The sequence below is a fragment of the Podarcis raffonei genome, chromosome 5, assembly GCF_027172205.1.
Source record: "Podarcis raffonei isolate rPodRaf1 chromosome 5, rPodRaf1.pri, whole genome shotgun sequence".
Taxonomy (NCBI): Eukaryota; Metazoa; Chordata; class Lepidosauria; order Squamata; family Lacertidae; genus Podarcis; species Podarcis raffonei.
The window spans coordinates 56,593,461-56,615,863 of NC_070606.1; the positions used below are offsets into that span (position 1 = coordinate 56,593,461).

At 41.6% G+C, this 22,403-nt stretch overlaps 1 protein-coding gene and 1 long non-coding RNA gene across 4 annotated transcripts in view; one reads left to right on the forward strand and one right to left on the reverse strand.

Annotated features, from left to right (window-relative positions):
• Positions 1-22,403, forward strand: part of COL17A1 (collagen type XVII alpha 1 chain) — a 58,918-nt gene that overhangs the window by 14,298 nt on the left and 22,217 nt on the right. For all 3 annotated transcript variants that reach the window (XM_053389279.1, XM_053389282.1, XM_053389280.1), the window contains 25 exons: positions 383-430; positions 1,063-1,206; positions 2,169-2,324; positions 3,157-3,228; positions 3,957-4,025; positions 5,675-5,755; positions 7,787-7,951; positions 8,669-8,758; positions 9,419-9,463; positions 10,677-10,826; positions 12,036-12,230; positions 12,920-12,949; positions 13,674-13,691; positions 14,707-14,760; positions 15,126-15,230; positions 16,363-16,425; positions 16,998-17,033; positions 17,300-17,353; positions 17,935-17,970; positions 18,146-18,181; positions 18,634-18,696; positions 19,790-19,825; positions 20,213-20,284; positions 20,996-21,022; positions 22,177-22,212. In XM_053389279.1, coding sequence (XP_053245254.1) covers positions 383-430; positions 1,063-1,206; positions 2,169-2,324; positions 3,157-3,228; positions 3,957-4,025; positions 5,675-5,755; positions 7,787-7,951; positions 8,669-8,758; positions 9,419-9,463; positions 10,677-10,826; positions 12,036-12,230; positions 12,920-12,949; positions 13,674-13,691; positions 14,707-14,760; positions 15,126-15,230; positions 16,363-16,425; positions 16,998-17,033; positions 17,300-17,353; positions 17,935-17,970; positions 18,146-18,181; positions 18,634-18,696; positions 19,790-19,825; positions 20,213-20,284; positions 20,996-21,022; positions 22,177-22,212 — 1,881 coding nt within the window. The remainder of the gene's footprint in view (positions 1-382; positions 431-1,062; positions 1,207-2,168; positions 2,325-3,156; positions 3,229-3,956; positions 4,026-5,674; positions 5,756-7,786; positions 7,952-8,668; positions 8,759-9,418; positions 9,464-10,676; positions 10,827-12,035; positions 12,231-12,919; positions 12,950-13,673; positions 13,692-14,706; positions 14,761-15,125; positions 15,231-16,362; positions 16,426-16,997; positions 17,034-17,299; positions 17,354-17,934; positions 17,971-18,145; positions 18,182-18,633; positions 18,697-19,789; positions 19,826-20,212; positions 20,285-20,995; positions 21,023-22,176; positions 22,213-22,403) is intronic.
• On the reverse strand, positions 252-5,708 carry LOC128414264 (uncharacterized). The gene is made up of 3 exons (XR_008330626.1): positions 5,432-5,708; positions 3,145-3,418; positions 252-591 (listed from the first exon to the last, which is right to left on the reverse strand). It is a non-coding gene; the product is annotated as an uncharacterized LOC128414264 (long non-coding RNA).

Consider the following 22,403-nt stretch of genomic DNA (forward strand, 5'->3'; position numbering starts at 1 on the left):
TTGCTATGATGAGGCATGGCAGGTTGCTACTGTGGAAAGCAACACTTTGAAATGTCAGCACTTATTATGTAAAAGGAAAATTGGGCTGGTGGGAGCTCTAGGAATGTAATCAGAGTGCAGTTTTATAAAAGTTGCTGTCACCATTGCATTATAATAATAAACTCATAAAAAATGATTAGACAAGCCATGGTGTAGGAGAAATTAGTATTCTATTCCTATCAAACTTTGCTGCATGTGGTCTAATACTGACAGAACATACCAAATGCCAAGCTAACAACCAGCAGCAGTGAACCTTATTCATGCCAAAGGTGTGTACAGGGTATCCAATTACCATTACCTCTCCCTTCACAATAAGCCCCTTCTTTCATTTTGTCTTGTACAGAGAGTGAAATTCGAGTGAGGCTGCAGAGTGCTTCTCCATCAACCAGGTGTAAGTGCTTGAGCTATTTTTTGTGGACTTGAACAAAGGGTAGTTGAATCTCCTTGATTAATAATCCAGTAGTTGTAGTGATGAACTCTTCCTCTGACCATTTGGTAGCCCTTTTTTCCATGATGCCATCTGATATTTTCCTAATATCTGTTAGCCGGAAACTGTATAGGGGATGACAAAAATACACGAGGAGCAAGGATTACTATAATCCAATGAAGAAATTACTTGTGGCCTCAAGGGAAGAGGCGTGCTTGATGTTGAGGTGGAGCAGCCAGAACAGAGACAAGGGTTGCATACACACTATATCTTTGAAGCACGTTTGAAACATGTTCTCCCCCCACCCCCTGAATTCTAGGCACTGTGGTTTGTTAAGGGTTGCTGGGAATTGTAGCTCTACGAGGGGTAAACTACAGTGTCCAGAAGTCTTTGAGGGAAAGAATATGCTTCAAAGGTATAGTGTGTGTGTAGCTTTGGCCTGCACCATTCAGCTCTATCCCTCTTCAGATGCAACTGTCAATTTTAAGACCCAAATATATAAAGCATACAATTTTCTACCAACATCATGCTTTTAATTTTCTACCTACATTGTCAGGTTTTGAGCTTAAGTCTCCAATATCTCTCTTCTCTTTTAGGGACAGAATTGGACGATGTCAAACGACTACTTCGGGGAAGTCGGTCAGCTAGTGCTAGCCCAACTCGGTCCCCATCAAGCACACTCCCGATACCTAAAAAAGCTGTTGTGGAAACCAAAATGGTGACAGAGAGCAGCCAATCAGGTATCTCATTGCTGGATCCCAGGAATTCCAGCATATTTCTAATCTATCAAATCACAAAATAAGGTGGAGAGGGTGGCAGAGGCTGCAAATGTATGTCTTCTTTTCTGGCTAACAGTGCAAGGATCACAGGATTGTTCAAAGGTGCATGCTTTTTCCTAATATCCAAAAAGTGGAGTGAAGTATAACGGCTTCAGTCCTTTATCTCTTGGCAATGATTGAATGGCACCATTGCAAGACTCTTTTTTTAGTTTCATCAAAAGTAGTTTCACACTAGGTATGGGGAACCTATAGCCCTTCAGGTGTTGCTGGACTCCAGTTCACATCAGCCCCAGCCACCATGGCCAATGATCACAGGTGAGAGGAGCTGTAGTTCATAGGTTTCCTACCTCTGTTCTAGACTAAAGACCAGGGCAGATGTGTTAGTTAAAAACTAGAAGGTCAGGACGCAGGAGGCAACTGCAGGAAGTAAATATGCTCAATGTGAAGAGGGCAAGGAAAGAATTTTAATCAAACAAGGGATCTCTGCTGATGTCCAATTCCATGGCCACTGAAAACTCTGCTAGGGATCACCATCAGTTTATGATGTTTTAGAACAGGGATGAGAAACCTGTATCCCTCCAGATGTTGCTGGACTACAGCTTCCATTATCCTTGACTATTGGCCATGCTGGCTGGGGCTGATTGGAGTTGCAGCCCAACAACATCTGGAGAGCCACAGGTTAGCCATGCCTGCTTTAAAACCAATTTGAAGCACATATTCATGCTTTTCTCTATAACTCTGAAGATATAAACTTGTGTTTTTTTTTTAAAAAAGGAAACACCAGCAACAGATTAGACCAAGTTTCATATTTTATGGTGCTGTTTAGGTGAGAGGAACAGAAAAAGAAATCACATTGCCTAAGGATCATGCATTGTATACAAAGAAATTTGGTTTTTAATGCTGCTTGTTGATTTTTCTTCCAGTGTCAGGGACATACGACACGACCATCTTGAATGCGGCACTCCCACCATACATGTGGTCCTCCACCCTGCCTGCAGGGTCGTCTCTCGGTGGCTACCACAACAACATGACTCAAAGCTCCTCTTTGATGAACACGGCAGCACATTCTACTGGATCAGGTACACGTTCACAGCATCGGCCATAGCAATTCTGCAGACAAGCTCCGAGATAACCTTTTCTGAAAATCATGAGGTGGCCAGTTGTCGTTACTCAATACCAGAAGTCTTAAAGACCACGAAGGAAGCATGCAGTGTGGATATTCTGCACCATCATTGCTTTCCTACATTTTCATTGCCATTCCTCAGTTGGTTTCAGAACTTGCCTTCACCGTACAGGTATAAGTGCTAACCATATTGGAAGTTGGGAAGAAATTGCCCCTTCTGGCCAAATTGCCTGAGTGACTGATGGAATTTGAGGACAGTATATCGGATCAGGGTGGGATGTATGCCCTCTAATGAACTCATTCACTTCAGACATATATATTATTCAATGGAATGTTAAAATTAGTAAAGCAAATTTAGATGGCTCTAAAGTACAACTGAGTACCAGTAAAAGAAGAGTTGTGAAGCAGCCAGCTATAACAACAGCTTGCAAGATTAGGGTAGACGTCTGCAAAGGGCAAAGCGCAGTGGTTTTAGGCTAGGGATGGTAAACTTTTGGCCCTCCAGATGTTGTTGGACTCCAGCTCCCATAAGCCCCAGCCAATATGGTCAATGGTCACTGATGGCAGGAGCGGTCCAGATACAACATCTGGAGGGTCACAGTTTACCCCTCTGCCATGTTTTAGAGACTTCTTTCAGTGTGTGGACTTCAAATGGGAAAGTTTAAAGTTTACTGATCATTCTGCTAGAGGACAAGTCATTTGTGTCACGCCCCAGATGTGTTGGAATCTTTCTGACCTCGCCTACATAGTCAACAGTCTCTTCCTTTTTTCCCTACCTTCCCCCACAGTGTTTGGCGTCCCAAACAACTTGGCTCCCAGTTCCCCAGCTCTGCATGCTGGTCTCAGCAGTTCTTCCACAGGTGCGTTTTCTCCCTCCCTCCTTGATCCCAACTGTCAAGATACGTGGCAATCGGGAGAGGGATATGCAAAGGGTTTGGTCTCCAGTTCTTCATGCCAGTGGCATCAGCGCACCTGGACTAGTTTGTGGGATTCATTTAAAGCTCCTGCTCTGTAAACAGAAATGCCTGTTAGAGGGATGCCTTAGAACTCCTGCAGCAGAGGATTAAAAAAAAGTATTTATTGAAGATAATCAAAAATACATAAAATAAATACAAATGAAATGAGCAGCACAAATGTTGCAGTGTGTCCCTGAGCCTGGGTGCCAGTCAGAGGGATGTCCTTACCTGTAACCCAAGCCAGGAGGTGAGTGGGCAAAGCCCTCAGGTCTTGCACCCAGGCTTGCATAGCAATTCCTTGCTTTGCAAGTCTCTCAGAACCTAGGAATCAGCAAGGAAGATTTCCACACCCTTCCTCTAAACTTTGAATTGTAAAGAGAACTTTCAAGCTATTTCCCAAAGTTAAAAGTTTATTCCTGCATAATATGTTAGAGACTTGTGCACTTGAGAGGACAATTAGAAATGAATACGAAACATGACAGACTAGCTCAGTTTATTAGGTGCAGTGTAGGGGAAGTCTTCAGTTTTTGGGCATGGTTAATTTCAGACCATTCTTACCTGTGGTGAGTCACTATGGCTGTTGTTTGTTTTTAGTAAACTTGCACCTCACCCCAGGATATTTTTATTTGCAGTATTTGGTGTTCAGAACAACCTGGCTCCAAGCACGCTTGGTGTTGCCAATACTGCAACCACAACTGCAGGTAAGGTAACAGAACATTATGAAAATACCTAGTTTATGAGCCATTTGGGTGACATACATGTACTTGAGAAATTCAGCTCCTCGTGGACTATTTTTAAAACCTTATTTCTGTACATGCTGGCCATGGATTAGCCTCAGACAGGCCTTTGTAGACAGTTTGATGTTATGTATATTCACTAACTTCAGTTGTGACTGGATGCTCCGAGTGAGGCACTGGGCTGTAAACCTGGCCCCAGCATTTGGCAACTTGAAATAAACCCCTCAGGCAGTAGATTATGATAGGCAGCAATGACAACCCCTTGATTGTTCTTCCTGATACCCGCCTCCACTCTGTCGCGCAATGGTCAATTAATCAAATTAATCAGAGTCTTCTTCATAAACAGAATAAAACTTTACTGAAGAAAATAAACTTGTTCAGAAACAGCATAGTTAAAGAGCATACACAGAGTGTTCATAGCAGCTATCTTAGTCTTCAGAGAGGCACAGATCTTAGTTATGGATTAACTGGAGCCCTGGAGCCACTCTGTCTGCAACAACACACTCACATACTGAGCTGAGACTGACTCAGAAGACAGACTGAGGCCCAGAGAGATGGCTGGTTACATTTATAGGGAACCCAAGATGAGTCACAAGTTACTGTGACCTGCCAGTTTACTGCTAACAGTTATAGCTAGCAGGCTTGAAATGATTGTGTAGTCTTCGTAGGCCGTGCCTAGGTCTTGCCTGCTTCTGCTCTCAAGAACCTTTGTCTCATGACACACTCCACTTTGTTGGAGGACAGAGCTGTGTATGCCACACAGCCTGATGCTTCAGATGCAGTGAAAGAAGTTGTCCCATTTCTACTGTTGAAGCAAGATTCAGCAGCCCCTCTGGCTGGCTTTTGTACATGGAGTAGAGAAGGGGTGCTTTCTGGTCCTTCATCTCACACAGCAAAAATGCTGTAGGCTGGCCCTAGCCATAGACAGTGATGGAACACATGCTGTGGATACAGAAGGCCGCAGCATCTCTAGGTAGGACTTTCTTGCCCGAAGCCCCAGAGAACAACTGCTAGTCTGTGCAGAAGACAATACCAGGCTAGAGGGACTAAGAGTCTGACTGAGTACAAAGCAACTCCTTAATGCTCCAGATATTGATGAAACAATCACTTATACCCATATGCTAATCACAGTGCAACATATACACATACTTGGGAGTACATATGTATAGGATTCCACTGCCAAGCACTATTTTTTCATTAGGGGTTTGTGAGAGTAGGGCATGCTAAAACCAGGGACCAGGCAGGTTACTTGGGAACCATGCTTAAACCCATGCTGAGTACCATGAGTCCGAACAGCCAAACAGGATTAGTAGAGATGGGACAGCAGACACTGTACCTAAGTACTGCCAAGTTATCACAATACTACTCACCTGCCTTACAGGGCTGTTATAAGGGTTGTTTGGATAATTGCATTGAAACGCTTTGAACTTTAATAAAAGGAAATAAAATATTATTTATTAGTAACTTGCAACTCTCTGCAGAGAAATACCTTTTCTTCTGCTTATTACTCAAAAAATAAATAAATGGTGCTGCTGGGGAAGCAGATGTCTAGATCTCTTTCTTTGGCTTCTACAAACTGTGAACTGAAGTTTTCTCTTCTCCTCCTTTATTAGCAACAGCATATGGAGCAAAGAAGAATACAACCCAGAGCTATGGCGTGACTAGCACTGGTGTGTCCACCTCATCTACAACTGGTGAGTCTTCGTTTTCATTATGCATTATATGGAAAACCAGTCTTTATATAACTGATGGAATGGTACCTTTTCTGCAATCCATAGTATACACATGTCTGCCATGGAATGGGGAGGTGGGGTTGTGTCACTAGTGATATCATAGGCACTACTGAGGACATGCTAGTGGCAATTTTTTCATGTATAGAAATGTTTTCTGGATGCAGGGGATTAGAAGGGACTCGGGCCTCATACAGACTGACCACCCCCCGCAAACACACAACAATATAAAAATACATTATATTAGGGAAAATTCCTTGCAAAAATTGCATACCAAAAAAAGCCTATTAGGATAAATATGCACTAAAATGCTGACTTTAAAAAAAAAAAAAGGATTGCAAACTGATGTAGAAATGTTGGGAACTAAACTGAACTCCAGATATCACAGGACTGAAATTCCCATCAGCCCCTACCAATGTGTGTTGTTATCCAGATTGTCCACTAGATGCAGCTGCTGCATTTTGAAAATAAGAATAAAGGCCTAGTGCACTAAAGCACTTGGAGAACAGATTAATCTCCCTAGTGCCTGTTTTGCAGCCATTTTTCTCAAAGGGGAGCTGACTTGGATTTACATCATGAAGTCTAATTGCAAAACTGATATCATTGTCCCCAATTTAAAATTTATGCCAGACGGTCTTCACAGAAACATTTCTTCATAGTTTTGTTGGATAAATCAAAGGCAGCAGTTGCTTGCATGGCAATTCCATGAACCCGTTATCACTAAAAAAGAACATATTTTAATCAAGACAGCAGCAAACCCTGCTGTCACCCATATGGGATTTATTCCCTGTTCTCACCCATATAGACTTTTTCCACCCTGTGCTTTTGCTGATGCTGGTGCTTTTGGTGCCTTTGCTAGCATTGCCAAGGGTGTCAAAGCACATAATGCAATAAGACATTTACAAGTCTAGATACTGAAATTGACATTATACAGTCCAAATACTGAAAATGACATTTTGATAGTCCAAATATTTAAATTTACATTTGAGCCTACAGCAGAAAGGGCCAAAAGACCCTAGCAGAAATATACTTTGGATACATCCTTTTTGGACAGGGTGTTTACTTTTTTTTCTTTCTAGCATGTTCCAGTGCCTTTAACAACTATGGCAGGAATTCAATAGCTGGAGCTTTCCCCTGTTATATATGTACTGAAAGTGTTAGCAAAAATGTCTTTCTACCCAGCATAAATTCATAACCCAATTTGCATTTTGTCTGAATCCAACATTTGTGGAATTTTAAATAACTGTCTGAAAATGGGCAAAGCAATCCTCTACTGCAGTTACACTGGGGCCAGGGATAAGCTGCTGCTACACCGGCCTATCCAACTGCCCTATCCAACACGTGCTCAGTCCAGTATAGAAAGAGAAAGCACTTGGGAATAAAAAATGTAAATGCCTCAGAAATGCATCCTTGGCAACACCAGCAATGCCCACCAATCCCAGGGCATGGCAGATGCTATGCACTCACACCAGCCAGAGAACAGAGGGAGGCATTCCATGCCAGCTGATCTGAGGGCATGGCCATAGTGCAGTGGTGCCATGGTGCCTCCAGCACATGAATTCAGCAGGACAAGGAGCAGCACACTGCTCCCAAGAGAACTTGGGTTCCCCTGCAAGATGGGATCTATGCATATGTACAGCCTCAGAACTTGATCTGTGTCCTCCTGGCAATCACTAGACCAAACTTTTGCCTGTGGAGCCACTCCGCCAGCATGTCTGAGTCCTTCTCCTGGCATTTATGCCATGCTTGTAGTGTATCTGGCATGCTACCCGCTTAGCATGGTCTGCCACCAAACTCTGTAGTCTGGCAGCCGACAGATCTTCACTAAAAAATTGTCCCCTAAATATGGAAATCCAAATGTTCCGGTCCCCAAAATATATGATGAGGCTGGAACAGGGAAATGGCAGATTCCTGCCAACAGCTTGGATATTCATAGGGCTATTGTGCAATAGTTGCATGCTTTCATTTACTTTTACCTTTTTCAATGGCATCCAGCTGCCACTACCACAGGCTCTCAGAATGATGACATCCTGCGCAAGGACTGCAAGTTCCTGCTCCTAGAGAAAGAGAACGTGGCTCCCAAGAAAGATGTGGAGCTGCTGATTATGACCAAGGACAGTGGAAAAGTTTTCAGTGCTTCCGGCACTGGGCTCAGTGGAGGTTTGTTTCCTGCCTCGTTCTCATGTGTCACACCCATTGGCGACTTTAGACTTAACTCAGACATTTCTTTGGTGGGGTAGAAGCTGCCTTCCTATGGTCTAGTTTTATACTACTCTAGTAAGGTCTAAATGGGGAGACAGCATAATTCCTTCCCATGCAAATGTTAACTGACTCCCAGCTCCCATGCTGTTTGTTTGTTTATCAAGATTCATATACCACTAAATATTCAAAAACTATAAGTAGTTTATGTAAAACTCTTGTGGTAACATATGAACTGGTCCTACGATGCATGTATGCAAGGTATTTTTCAGGGGTTGGTTGTGCTACATCTCATTAGGTATCCAGTGACCAGCTTGTGGTGGCTCTTAGCCCAGCCGTCTGTGCTGCCATTGAGAGCATCTGTGGGAGCAGTGCACGTTGCATCTGCCAAAAGGTTCTCCCAGTCACTTCTGGTTTGCTTCTAAAGCCCCTGATCTGAAGTGTGGAGAGCTCGTTTACAGTCCCTGTGTATTCACAAAATCAGTGGCTATGTGGTTATCCTGGGAGTAGTGGAGTCATATTTTTGGTAGACAACGTAATCACCCCATAATAACTAAGTCAACATAAATGAGGAAGAAGAGTGTTCCAAAGGTAGTGGAACTTGGTCAGTTCAGACATACCAGGTGTGATATCTACTGTGAGATACTTCTAAATGTATTTTGTTTGGGCTGTTTACAGGCTGTTATTCAGAAGACACCCTAAAGAAAGACAAGCAAGCTTTCTCTTCCTCTTATGCCGGAGATTCCTATCTGAAATCAGAAACAAATGGTAAACCTCTGATTCTCTGCCTTGAAGTGGGAATAATATTTTTCCAACATAGCTAAAGAAATAAATATGTGTGTTCTTGTATACACTAACATACATGAAAATTGTGTAGGTGGCTATTGTACCATGGAATCATGTGTTGAGAACTGGATGTAATTTGTGGCTTCTTGGCACCTATACATGATAAAACAATGTTTTCCCCTCTATACACATGTGCTAGAAAGTGCCATGTGCAGGAAATAATTGAGGTGTTGCTATAGTCATTCTGGAGGTAAAAGAAGTGCTTTAGGGTGAGTCGGGTTTTTTGGGGGAAAACATTTTCTTTAAAGGTATCTTTCTTGTGGTTGTGCATGGGTGTTTGCAACTGTTGCTTTCTCTTTTTGCATATGCTTCTGCACCATTATTTTTAGGGTTTCTTATCCTTTTTCATTTTTAAAAAATTCCTATGTGGGTTGCAGAAACCTGTCTAATACTTACCACCCTTAACGATGAAAATTGCATAATTGTGGCCCTATTATCTGATCAGTGAAGCCACACTGCAACTGTTTTTCTCATGATCCTTTGTTTGGATTGGCAGCTGTCGCCCTTGGTTGAATTTCATTTAGAAATAGTGTGGCTGCATGTAGGAAGACTATTTAGCATTTGTTCTTGTTTTTCTAATAGGAGGACTAAGATCTATTTCAACAAAGGACAAAGCTACTTATGCAGGTGAGTGTGTCTGCCTTAGAAAGGAAGCAACTTTTTATAGTGATTATAGCTTTAAAATGTCACTAGGTAAAATGTAGCCCCGCTAACAGCTGATATGCAGAGGCACAACAGAACTATAACCCAAAGCTCAAATGTTCCTTAACATGCCAACTAAAGTCAATGACACTCCAGTAGAAATGTTCCAGTCCACTGGGGATTGCAACTTGCAATCACAACCCACCAGGGAGTTCTCCTGTCTATGCCTCCCAAGCGAACAGAAGCTGCACAAGAGCTCACTTAGTGTTTTCTTGTACTTTTACTGAGTCCCGAATATCAATCCCAGATGTCTCCCTTACTTCAGTTGCTAGAGAGTTTCCCCAGAGGAAGTGTAACGCTATTTGAAATCTTTTGTCAAGCTTTAAAATCTTTCTTACTCCCCTTGATTTTGGCAGAGACTTAAACTGGGGAGTTCTGGTTCATTTCTTGTGATTTTAATCACTTCATGACACAAACCCTCACCAAGTTTGGGATGTTACATTTAAAGAAAGATAAATATAATGGCTGTGTTCAGACATCATGTTGAAGCATAACTGATCCATGGTGGGAATGAGCAGTAACCTCCCACTACTTGGTGTGCCCTTTCCCTTCCATAGCCACAAGGAGAAGAAGTTTGGAAGCATTTGCTTCCATTTTTTAAAATAACTACAGTGTGACACGTTGTTCAAGCCCCACAAACTATGGTTAATCCTAACTATGGCTTGTTTGAAAGAAGCCATCTTCACACTACTGCAGTTTTGAAGTTGGCTTGTTTCAGAAACCCAAAGTTAAGTTTAGGTGGTAGCTAAATGTGATTAATTAGAGCTGTACTAGGGGAGAAAGGAATAGTGGGACGGAATAGTGGGGAGTTCATGAACCAAAGGGACGGGGCTCAGCTCATCCCAGTCATTATATCAACCATGGTTTGTCATGATTCCCAAATGAAACCATTATGGAGAGAACTTCAAAGTGTGTGTGTGTGTGTGTGTGTGTGGTGTTGGAAAGTGCTATGCAATTTCTATGTGATGAAGGCCAATTTATAAATTTGGTTAATAATCATTAAGTGGAAGGCAGTAAGTAAAAGAATCTTGACAAACATTTGTGTGGGACACCTTGGAACATTTTCCAGCCTACACCTTTGTGGAGCCATGCTCCCTTGTCTAACCTGCTTTTACTGTTATGTCTCTTCTCACTATAGAAATCCGAGGTGATGATGGATGTGGTGGAGCAGGAGCTGCTCCAGCCTGGTGCCCCTGTGCCTCCTGTTGCAGCTGGTGGAAGTGGCTCTTAGGCTTGCTGCTAGCCTGGCTGCTTCTCCTTGGTCTACTCTTTGGGCTTATTGCTCTGGGTAAGTTATTACAAGTGAACAGGAGAAGTGATGGGTTGCAGCTAAGGAAGGGGATGGCTTAGTAACAACACAAGAGGAGACCAACAGGATCAGGATAAAGGCCAATCTAATCCAGCATCCTGTAGTCACAGTGGCCAACCAGGTGCCTATGGGAAGTCTGCAAGAAGCCCACAAGTAGTACTCTGTACCAATTACTACTGAGCAATCAAAACAAACATGGGGAGGAAAGTTAAGCCATTGATTATGATGAGAGCATGGTCTTAAATTATTTAGGACTGGGGGAAAGGGATCTAGGCAAAGTTCTCTGTGAAGAACCTGGGAAGCCCAAGTACCATTCTGTTTTTCTCCCCATGAGCAATGCAGGAAGGATGCCTTCACTGAAAAGGAACAATTCAACTTAATTACATATTTCACTTCGGTTAGAGAACTGACCAATCTGAGTTGATTGGCCAGTCATATGATGATATAGAATTTCCTAGGTAAAATGCTCTGGGTGTGTATAACTAACATGGGGCTTGAACCCTCATTCCTGAGATTAAGAGTCTCATGCTCTACCAGCTGATATATATATCACACACACATACATCCTCCTCTGAGAATCCACTGTTCACTCCTTTGGAAAAATCTCTCTCTATCAGAATTGATTTAAATTTCCCACAATTCAAGAAGGTTTTCTGTTGCACTCTCCCCACCCCTAGGCATTTTGTATTCAGTAAGTTCCCCACATTCATAACTATTTGTGATTATTATGGTATTGGGGCGGTCACACAAAACCTCACTTTCAATACTTTTTGTGTCTGCAAAAACATGGGGGCAGTCACATTGCTTCACTTCTAATCAGTGCATATCCCAAACTTCCTGGTGAAACCCTATAACTTTTTCTATCACAAATGGTCTGGGTTTTGTTTGGGTTTTTTTGGTCAGTTTTTGTTGTTCTATAGTTCCTCTGGATAGTGCTAATATAGTAGCATTGGGGACACTTCACAGTGCAAGTAAAAGCAGAATAAATCCACCAGTAATATACCATTTCTGAATCAAGAACTTGTTGAAGAATACACCTGCGATAAAACAGCAGTCTGGAGGACCCCTAAGTTTCATCTCAGTTCTGGAAAAGCAGAATGGAGGCATGGGGTGGGGACTAAAGTTGTATTCACACGTGCAAATAGTAAAACCAATGATCATCTAATTCTTTGTTTTAACCTCTTTCAGCGGAAGAAGTGAAGAAGCTGAGATCCCGGGTGGATATCCTTGAATCCCAAGCCAGCCGCTGGCAGGTTCAACCCAACACAGTTGAAAACGTACATGCTGTACATTCTGAGAGATATAAAGCAGTACAGGGGGATATTAATGACGATCAGTTGTGGTTTTTAATGAAGAAGAGGCTGGATGTGGAGCGAAGCAAAGGTGAGGAGCCCACAAAATTCCACAAGGATAGGAAAAGAAGCAACGTATTTGCCAGAAAATGTGTAGTGTTCTTTAGCTACACTCCTAAATTTCCTATAACACAATTAAACTGGAGGGAGAGAATGGAGCATAATTGAATTATGTGGACTTTGAGGTCAGTCCAAACCAATCTGTATATTTGTAGAAAGCAAAAGACTAAACTAAACTAAAATTAAAGACTAACACTTTTTTCTGGTCTAAGTTTTAATGAATGGAGTGCAATTCCAGAGGTTATCTGAAATAATGCCATACCCAGATGTCCAGAGGGTGGAGCATTCATTCCTTTCCTCCAGTACTGAGGATCCTTATATTTGAGAAAGCTGCTGCATCAAGCGACATGATACTGGGAAAATTAGGAGCAAATTAGGCTTCCATTGGCTCCAGGATGCCATGTTTACTCCCTGGCTCTAAACATTCTAAGAGATTTCAAACTGGATGACACTATGCGGCCTAATTTTGTGATAATGGGCAAGTAGTCTAAAGAAGATCCATAGCCAACTGAAAGGGTTCCAGGACAAAATGCATCTGGTTTCCTAACTGCACATACATTCCACTTAATTGCACTGCCTTTCTGTCATTATATTAAGCCAGAAGTAGTTTTGGGTCATTTGCACAACAGAAATATGACTAGCATTTTGTTTCCTTTGCAGGTTATTTCCAAGGAGAACCAGGACAGAAAGGTACCCGTGTGCTGCATCTCTGTTTTGATATGTACTGTATTAGGGATCTCTCTTAGTTTCAGTAATGCGTGTCATAGAAATTAACAAGTGTTTAGGATGGGTTTCGCCTCCCCCGATAATTATGATTCTCAACCCAGAATGGGGTTCTATGAGAAAGTTGAAGTACTACCTTTCTTGTGATTCTCCATGGGAAGCCATGATAGATAAACCACTTTCAAGCCAGTTTCAAACTGGTTTAAATGGATTGCATACAACACTACATAAGCCATGTTCTACTTGTGCAATGGGACGTCCCCTTCCCTTCCTCTCCCTGTGCTCCTCACAAAATCTACTCCAGAGAATCCCCCAACCTCGAGCAGATTTTGAGGGTGCTCATTTTTAAGGGGCTGCAGGGGAGAGGGGAGAATGGGAAAGTTTTGTTGCGCTAGGGGAAGTCTGCTGCATGAGATGAATGGCAGCATTAGACACAAGCCAATTTGTTTAAAATTTAGAGAATTCACAGGAAAAAATTATTCCAAAGAAATACAGAGAAAGGTGTAAGGAGTAAACTGGTTCAGCTGAGCTGAAGAGCTGATTGACCTAGAGATGGCTTTGACACTGCCTTTTATGATCTCCCAGAACTACCCCCATGTGTGACAGTAATTAGAGAGAGGTTGATAAAATGAGCAAAGCCTTATTTTGATCCGACAACTGATGCATTTCTGTCCCTTTTGTTCTGTCTTAGGCGATATGGGCACCCCAGGTGAGTTTACGATTCTCAGTTCCTATGTGCTATGACAACTTATTTGGAGTAACTTTTCTTTGTGTGTGAGCATGTGTGTGCAATGGAGCTTCCATGGCCACTAGGAATCAGGACAATAAACCTGTACAGGTGCTCTAATTATGCCATCATTATGTGAAATGGGGGCGGGAATCAATAGTCTAAATGCTGAATTGTTTAGTGTCTGACATTAAGCAACAATTGTTGTTAAGGAAGAGATTAGTATTGCGCACACCTGCCTAACAATTGTGGTACTATCTGAGATGTAAAGAGTTCATAAATTCTTATATTATTGGAGTGCTAGTTATATATAAGTGCACTGAAAAAGAGAAGAGAAATTTGGATTTTGCAGGTAGGGTGCTTAAAATTAGTGGGGAGGAGAATAGCAGCTGTTACCACAGAACACTTTGTTCATTTTCTCTGCTTCCCACTGTGATCAGTTGCTGCAACTTGATCTGTTTTGTCAAGTCTGAACATCACAAGCACAATGAGAGGTACCTTCAAGTTGACTTGCAGCAATTTGCAGTAAGGCACTTAGATTGCCTTTGTATTAGATGATACTCATTGGAAGACGAGATGGAAAAAAAGAGCGATTACTGACAGATTCCTTCACTAAGGACAGATTGGTCTCTGCAGGGGAGTAGGCAGAACTGTAGAACTCAAATACTGAAAATTTAATATATGATACTAGACTTCATTTTAAATCAAATCTGGGAGTGGTTTGCCATAGTAGAACTCAGTGTTTGATCCCCACATTCTTATTTTTTTAAACTTGCCCTTAAACTGATGCTGTTTCAGACCAACTCTTCTGGTTATTGCCACAGTTCATTGAAAATGTTAAATTTGAAGCAACAATCAAAACTTGAATTCAGATATTAATGCTGATTTCATTTCAGCTTCTCCACATTTCCCTGCATGTCACAAAGTAGCAGTGCATAGCTCTTTTTAATATCATTTGTTTCGTTTTCTAAAAAGAAAAATAATGTCGTTTTAACAGGTATTCCTGGCATCCCTGGGCGTGAAGGGCCAAAAGGACAGAAAGGCAGCATGGGTAAGCAGATAAAAGAATAATGAGCAATTTGAGTCAGAGAGCAAGCCAGAAACGCTAGATGTCAGGTAGACCTTGTTGCTCAAGCAAAGCTTCAACTGTGACAGGAAGCCCTCTTATACATCCAGCCCAGGAGGAGCCAATGGCCAAGTCAGTCTGGAAGGTTCTTTCCCGAGAAGTCAGTGACACTGCTTGCCTTATTAGGTAGCATCCAGCAGTTCCTGATATTTTCCTGAGAAGCTGCAGAGAAATGGCTCAGCACATGGGGCAGCGTGCAGCTGCTACTGACACAGGGGAATTTTTTAGCTCAACTGAGTAGAATGTGGCATATGTTGGGACCTGGATTCCAAGGTACTGGTTCTCCTCAGGTGAAACCGGCATGGAGGGTCCCATGGGACAAAGAGGGCGAGAGGGACCTCCTGGACCTCGTGGAGAGCCTGGTGCACCTGGATTTGGACAGAAAGGTGACAGAGGTAAACAATACTTTTGTGTCTTGCTTTCCCACCTACCATTGTTGATCACTTCTATGAATATTACAAAATTATTGTGGGAAGGGAGGCCCTCTTAATAGATGTTTTTTCTTATGACAGTGGCTTTCAAACTTCTACTTTCAAGCTACACTTGCTACTTCAGCTTGTCTACCAAAGAATGTCTGACAGGAAATCCTGTGCATTGTAAAGGATGTGATATTTGACAATGACTAGGACTTTTGGAGCTCTGTTGCCCCACACCAACCCCAAAACACACTTGACACCCCTGTGTCTACTATATATTGCTGGGGAAGTTCAGTAGTAATGGTCAAGTTGCCTTTCAGGGGAACTTACCCAGATAAAATTCCTAGGAACCCCATAGTTTGAAAAACACTGCCTTAATATTGTGCATGGGTATGACAATAACTGTGACATAAGCTATGCTTGGATAGTTTCAACAGTTGCATAAAATGGCAGCAATACTGTTGTGGAAAAGGCAGCAACAGTCTGGTATTTTTCCGAATGACATAAATGTAAGAAAGGTTGGGCTGAGAGATGAGTTTGTTTCCCAGTAATGTACTGTCTGTTGTACTTTAATTACTCATTAATCAGCGATACAAACAGGGCTGGGGATCACAACTGCATGCCCCTCAGATGCCAAGTAAATGGGACTACCAGCCCTTAGTCATTCATATGAATAATGGGATACAATGAAACTACAATGGGAGTTTGTTTTGTGGCAGGGAAAACAATACCTTATCTGTGTCCATAGAACTCTGGTTCCTACTGAATGTGTCTCTCTGCTCATGGTGTTGAGGGGTGAGGTGACGAAAGAGAGGCTTGGAAAATACTACTCAGCTGCTGTCCCCCAAACGCTACCTAACTGTAACCTTATATTCTGAATGGGGTCACCTGCCTATCTCATAGACTATGTAACCAACCCCACCAACCACATTGGCATCAACAGGGTCAGGAAGAGAAGCATCTTCCTGCTAAGGCTGAACATAATAACAAACATCAGTGCTGTGTAGTTGGTCTTCATGGTTCAGGGCCATGAAACCAAGGAGAAACATGACAGAAAGAATTAGGTTTCAGTAGGTTACTTAATGGATATCTCTCACATTTTACTCTGCAGGTACTCCTGGCGAACCAGGACCTCAAGGTCCCCCCGGTGCTCCAGGTTCTGTTGGTCTCAAAGGTAAATTTAGTCCCTAGCAAGGAAAAACAACAAATAAAAAACACACAAATAAAAAAGCTCAACAGTTATCTATGAAGGAAACATGAGTTGCAACAGTGAGGCTGAACGCATTAATAGGACTTCGCTTTTTTACCCCTTGGCTTTATTGTGACGAAGGAAATATTTGAGGCTATTCAGAATAAACTGGATGTATATTTTAGAATACAATGGAGTAGTTCTTAGTTATCCTCTGTTGTTGTATTTACATAGACAAATTCTCTGTATGGTCATTGATGTGTTTTTAAAAGAAATCTATTTTTAACCTAGACTGTAGTGTAGGCTAAGGGTACTTCTAGATGCATCTAATATTGCAAACAGGTTGTTCAGATATTGCAAACATGCTGTTGGCAACTGGTTTCTTTACCTATAAATGGTAAATCCAGATTAAATGGGGGGAAATACAGGCCGGCATTTTTTATGCCAACCATGTTGTCTTGGTGCTACAAAAAGTTGCGTGCATGAGATTGCAGATGTATTGTTTGTTCATCTTTAAATCACATAATCCTGAGCAGTTGCAATGTTTCCTTTTCTAGGTATGATGGGTTCACCAGGTCCCCATGGTCCTCCTGGTAAGTACCATGTTCTCATTATGTACTTGTAAAATATAGTAAACCCAGGTACTGTGACTGGCAGCATCTGGTATATTGCTTCTCCTGGCTCAAAAGTAGTAAAACTATACAAAAGAAAAGAAAAGAAAAGAAAAGAAAAGAAAAGAAAAGAAAAGAAAAGAAAAGAGAGAGCTACAAATAAAATATGTCATCCACTCAATTTTCTGCTTTTCAGAAACTTTATATATTATGTGCTTGACCCTTATTGATTTTACTTTTCTTTTTAGGTCCTCCTGGGCTTCAAGGATTTAGAGGTGAAGCTGGTCTCCCAGGTGGTAAAGGTATGAATCAGCGCCCAGAGCCCAACTTATCTGTTTCAAATTATAGGAGAGAAAATAATATATGGTTCTTTTCTGCCACTATCTATTGAGTGCCTATAGCAGATAGTTGAATCCCTATCCCAAGGAGGACATGGGAGCACCTCTTCACTGAAATTAACTAATAAAATGAAGAATATAAATAATTTAAATGGTGAGGGTAACAGTTTTAAAAAGTGGGTGCATGCATGCGTTCATGGAAAAATAAAGAAGAGAAAGAGAGAGTGCCATGTTCAAAATTGCTAGTATTTTTTTATTTGCTAGTGAATTGACATGTGTTGGGAAAAGGCCTTTGGATATCATTTATTTATTTACCCCTCTCTTTACCCAAAAAAGCTCTCAGAGTGGATTTCATAAAATGAATAAAAACAAGGCAGTCTAATCCAGATTACATTTAGCATTTAAAGATATTTGGGGCGTGTAGAATCCTCCCTTAGGTGTTTAACAAATGCCCTACCTTATCTGTTCCTTTCATTCAAATATGGATGGATGATTTTACTCTCCAATGTTTTTGCCCCAATTCCATTATGTTTGTGTGTTTTTAGGTGAAAGAGGAACCCCAGGAGCACCTGGAACCAAAGGTATGCTGGATAATAATATGTGATTCCTCAATAGCTATCAGACTCCTATTTCCCCAGTCACTGGGGTGTTCCTTATATGTTTGCCATTAATATGTTTTTTTTTTGCTTTGATGGGGAAGTTTCAGTGTGAATTAATTGCATAATATCAACTTTCCTTTTTGTGTTTTCCTTTTAGGAGATCAAGGGGAAAAAGGACCCCGTGGTCTTACAGGTATGTAGTAAATTATCAAGGATTTTGAAAGGACAACACATGAACATCCATGCTTGCCCATTATGACTAAGAGGTGTGCCTGGAAGGTTGTCATCCTTGAGGACAAGCAGGAAATGAGGGGCTTTTCCCTAGTTCTAAGGAGAACCATGGGCTCCCTCCATTCAAAAGGTAGAAAACCTGAAAGATCAGGAAGGTTTTTTCTGGGAGCATCAACGATGAAGCAGTTCAGACTGGGAGCTTATGACAGGAACTAAGACTTGGCCACTGGCTCTCACCCAGGTCTTGATGCTCTGATGTGATCTCAAGAGAAGCACCTGCAAGAATTGCATGTTGTATTTTAATCTGATATTGAAGACGGTTACGTAGTTCACCTCTTTGGTTCTTATACCAGCAGCAACCCATTAAAGCAGAACTGTGCACATCATTCTAAGCCATTCCTGTTTGATTTGCAGGTGAACCAGGTTCCCGAGGACTACCTGGGCCTCCAGGTGAAGCAGGAGCTAAAGGATCAGTAGGTGAGTGAAAATATATAATATTGACCTTTCTGGAAGATAATCTACTTCAAACCACTGTCTCTAGGACTCTTGGATCATAAGATTCAGAATAAAAGTCAATCTGAGGGACTGAAATTTAGCTGCCTTCAAAAGACAGAAAGCATTTTTTTAATACAGTTCAGTGTAGGGTCCCTTTCAACTCTACAATTCCGTGATTCTATGTTCCTCGCTGTTGGGGGATGCAAGAGGTGTGACTGGCATATGTGCATGTTTTAAGTCATGTGTGAATGATCTCTTTGTGTCACTTAGTGAAGGCTAGCATGGATATGAAAATGTATTCCGGTCTTCTGTACACTTGATCATTGATAAGATTATATTGGCCCAGTTCACATGCCACAGTAAACCATGGTTTATTTGAATGAGCAGTGTGCTGTTGTATGCTGTTCAAAAGTTATCTTGGTGCTGCTCCCCTGCTCTTGCTGCTGCTGCTGCTGCTGCTGCTGCTGCTGCTGCATTGGATTGAAACAAGCCAGAGTCTAGTTTGTCATGCAGTCTGAATCCAGGTTTGTGGTTTGTTTTCCTCAAACAAATCCTAAATAGTAATTCAAGAACCAACTGTGGCTACCACTTGTGGGGTTCTGGCTTGGTTTATTCACAGTGAAGCAGCAGCAGAAATTTGGGCTGAGTGCCATGGGCACTTTTAAGCACTGTGCACCAGCACTTATGTACTATGTATTTTTGAAAGTTGTGCATCTGTTCATTATGCGGGTGAACACTTCTTAAGATATTATAGTGAACTTTTGCATGATCATTCCTGAGATCAAGGAGCAGGTTTTCATCTATGTTTGGATATAATTGGATGCCATTTTGAATCAAGGTGGTAGGCTGAAACTTTAAAAATGGCATTGATTTTTGGATTTCATAGAATTCCTGAACAATGCAAGGAATGCAGCTACTAGCATATGATGTACATTATACAAATATACCTTCAGCCAAATGTAATTGAACTTTAAACAATTAGCTATCTTCCTCTGTATGGCTTTGTGTTAAGTAACAAATACATATGATTCTATGATATACTGTATATAATTAACCAACTCTTTTGTTTGTATAGGTCCGCCAGGACCAGATGGACGGCAAGGCTCCAGAGGTAGATGATTGCTTTCTGTTTCTTTTCATGATAGAGAAAAACATGAAAAAAATAACACCAAATGGGTCTGGACATGGATTTACAATGTTCTACCACCATAATTTTTATGACGGTGGTGTATCTTGCATAGCAAGATCTTCTACCAAATCCCATGGCGCTTAGCTTGCAGATCTCGAATATAGCATTGCACATTTGGTTGGTTATAGTTTTGTTTTTATCAGTGTATCACTTCTTAATGTTTCATAGCAAGCAATTCAGAAATAAAATAAGTAAACAAATGAAATAATAGTACAGTTCCATTGGTCTGAGTAGCTCTGAATTTCAGTGAACATTGCTGTTGCATAAAATGAAAATACTAATTCTCCAAACATCTTCATTATTTCCTAGGAGAGCAAGGTCTTATGGGATTGCCAGGCCCACGAGGCCCACCAGGACCTCCTGGAGATGCAGGGCAACCAGGTAATAAAAGTCAAACCAAACACGTTTATTGGTTGTTTAGCAAATGAACAGCCCCTGGCAGGTGTTCTTGTTTTCTTGTGGAGAGTGCCCTTTGCCACTGAAATGTTCTCTTCAAACTGAGGAGGAGAGGTGGAACACCAGGACTTACCGTAGCCTTAGCCTTGAAGGAACATCAGGCTCCCCATAGGAAGAGGAGCAGGGAGGCAAGAAAGATTGAGAAGGGGAAAGCAAGTAGCTTGGTTCCCATGAAGGAAAGTGAAAATCCTGGAGGTAGTTTTGGGATAGGAGGATAATCTTATTTCATTCGTATATTCATTTTGCCCAAAGTCATCATTCACTGAGGAGACTCTTTGCAAGCTGGTTCATATTCAGCATAGAGACTTAGGAAAGGGAACTGTACCATTATGGTGGCAGAAAAGAGGGGTGTGTGTGTAAAGAACTTCTATATCAGCAAAATGAAAAAGGAGGCCAAAAGGGAGGACATTGCAGATACTGAGGCTAAAAATGACAAACACATGAAGGAAGAGTTAAGCAAGTAGGTGCAAAAAAGGCAAGGGCTGGTCATAGATGTACTGAAAAGGACAAGGCAGCAGTGGCTTCCATTTGGGATGCTGTTGAATCAGCTGAAAAGGCCAGGTTCTTACTTGCTGAAACTAAAGACCATGGTTGTAAATTCTGAACCTCTTCAAATGTTTGCTATTGTTTTCCTAGGTCTCACAGGACTTCAAGGACCACCAGGTAAATACACTGTGTATGGAAAGAGATAAGCATTAAGTACCTACTAAACACTGAAAAATGCTGAATTTTGTGCAGCAGATAAGGAAGGTTCATTTTAGTGGGAAACAATAACTGCTTAATGCACAGTTGTCATTTACAGTGTGGCAGATGTAACCACATGGAGAACTGGTCTCCTGTCATACCTAGCTATGGAAATTTAGATAAGTGGTGAGCCTGGTAATTCTGGGATTACCTCATAATTAGAGGTTACCTGTTGCATGTTATCTTAACTGGATCTTCTTTAGTTGTACATTGCCTTGTGAGGGCTATGCCCTAAAAGCAGAATATAAATGGCATTAACATGCAAGCAAGCAACTGCATCTCATAGAATTGCAGAGTTGGAAGGGATCCTGAGGATCATCTAGTCCAACATACTGCAATGCAGGAATCTCAACTAGATTTATATGTGACATAGCCATCCAACCTCTGCTTAAAAACCTCCAAGGAAAGATAGTAGGACTGTGTTCCACTGTGGAACAGCTCTTCCTGTTAGAAAGTTCTTCCTGATGTTTAGTCAGAATCTTCTTTCTTGTAACTTGATCCAAATGGTTTGGGTCCTAGCCTGTGGAGCAGGAGAAAACAAGCTTGCTCCAGCCTCCATATGACAGGCCTTTCAATATTTGAAAATGGCTATCATATCTCCTCTCATTCTCCTAAACATACCCAATCCCCTCAGCCGTTCCTCATAAGGTTTGGTTTTCAGACCCTTTATCATCTTGGTCACCCTCTTCTGCACACATTACAGCTTGTCAATATCCTTATTGAATTGTGGTGTCCTGTGGTTACATCTACCAAGTGGTGCATTCCAAATGATCCATTCAAAATATCTGAGAATGGGGGTATAGATTGCACTCCAAGTACTGGGGGACTGATATGGATGGACAGAAAGGTGTTTGCATGTTTATGAAAGAATCTGCGTCCTTTGAAAACAAATGAAAATGAAACAAAAGCAGGCTGCCTTTTGCAATATCTGGGAAGGGTATGTGGGAGAGAGATATGCCTTGCAATGAAGGAACTTTGAATACACGATTCTTTATGGTCCAGTATAGCATTCTCTCACACACTGTGATGTATGGTATTTTGTATACTGAATTTTCATTTTTAACTCTCTGCAGGACTCACAGGCAATCCAGGCCGACCAGGAGCTAAAGGTGAGTAGAGATGAATATTGGATGTGCATGTTTTCAGTAGAAAATGCTCTTGTTCCTACATTCAGACCAGGGCAATAGCCAGGCTATTTAGTCCCTCAGATTGTCTGCTGCACAGTTAGCCTGCACACTGGACTCTGCCCTCTGTGACTTCCTGTCTTAATCATGCAGAGGCTCCTGTTTGTGCGATTCCC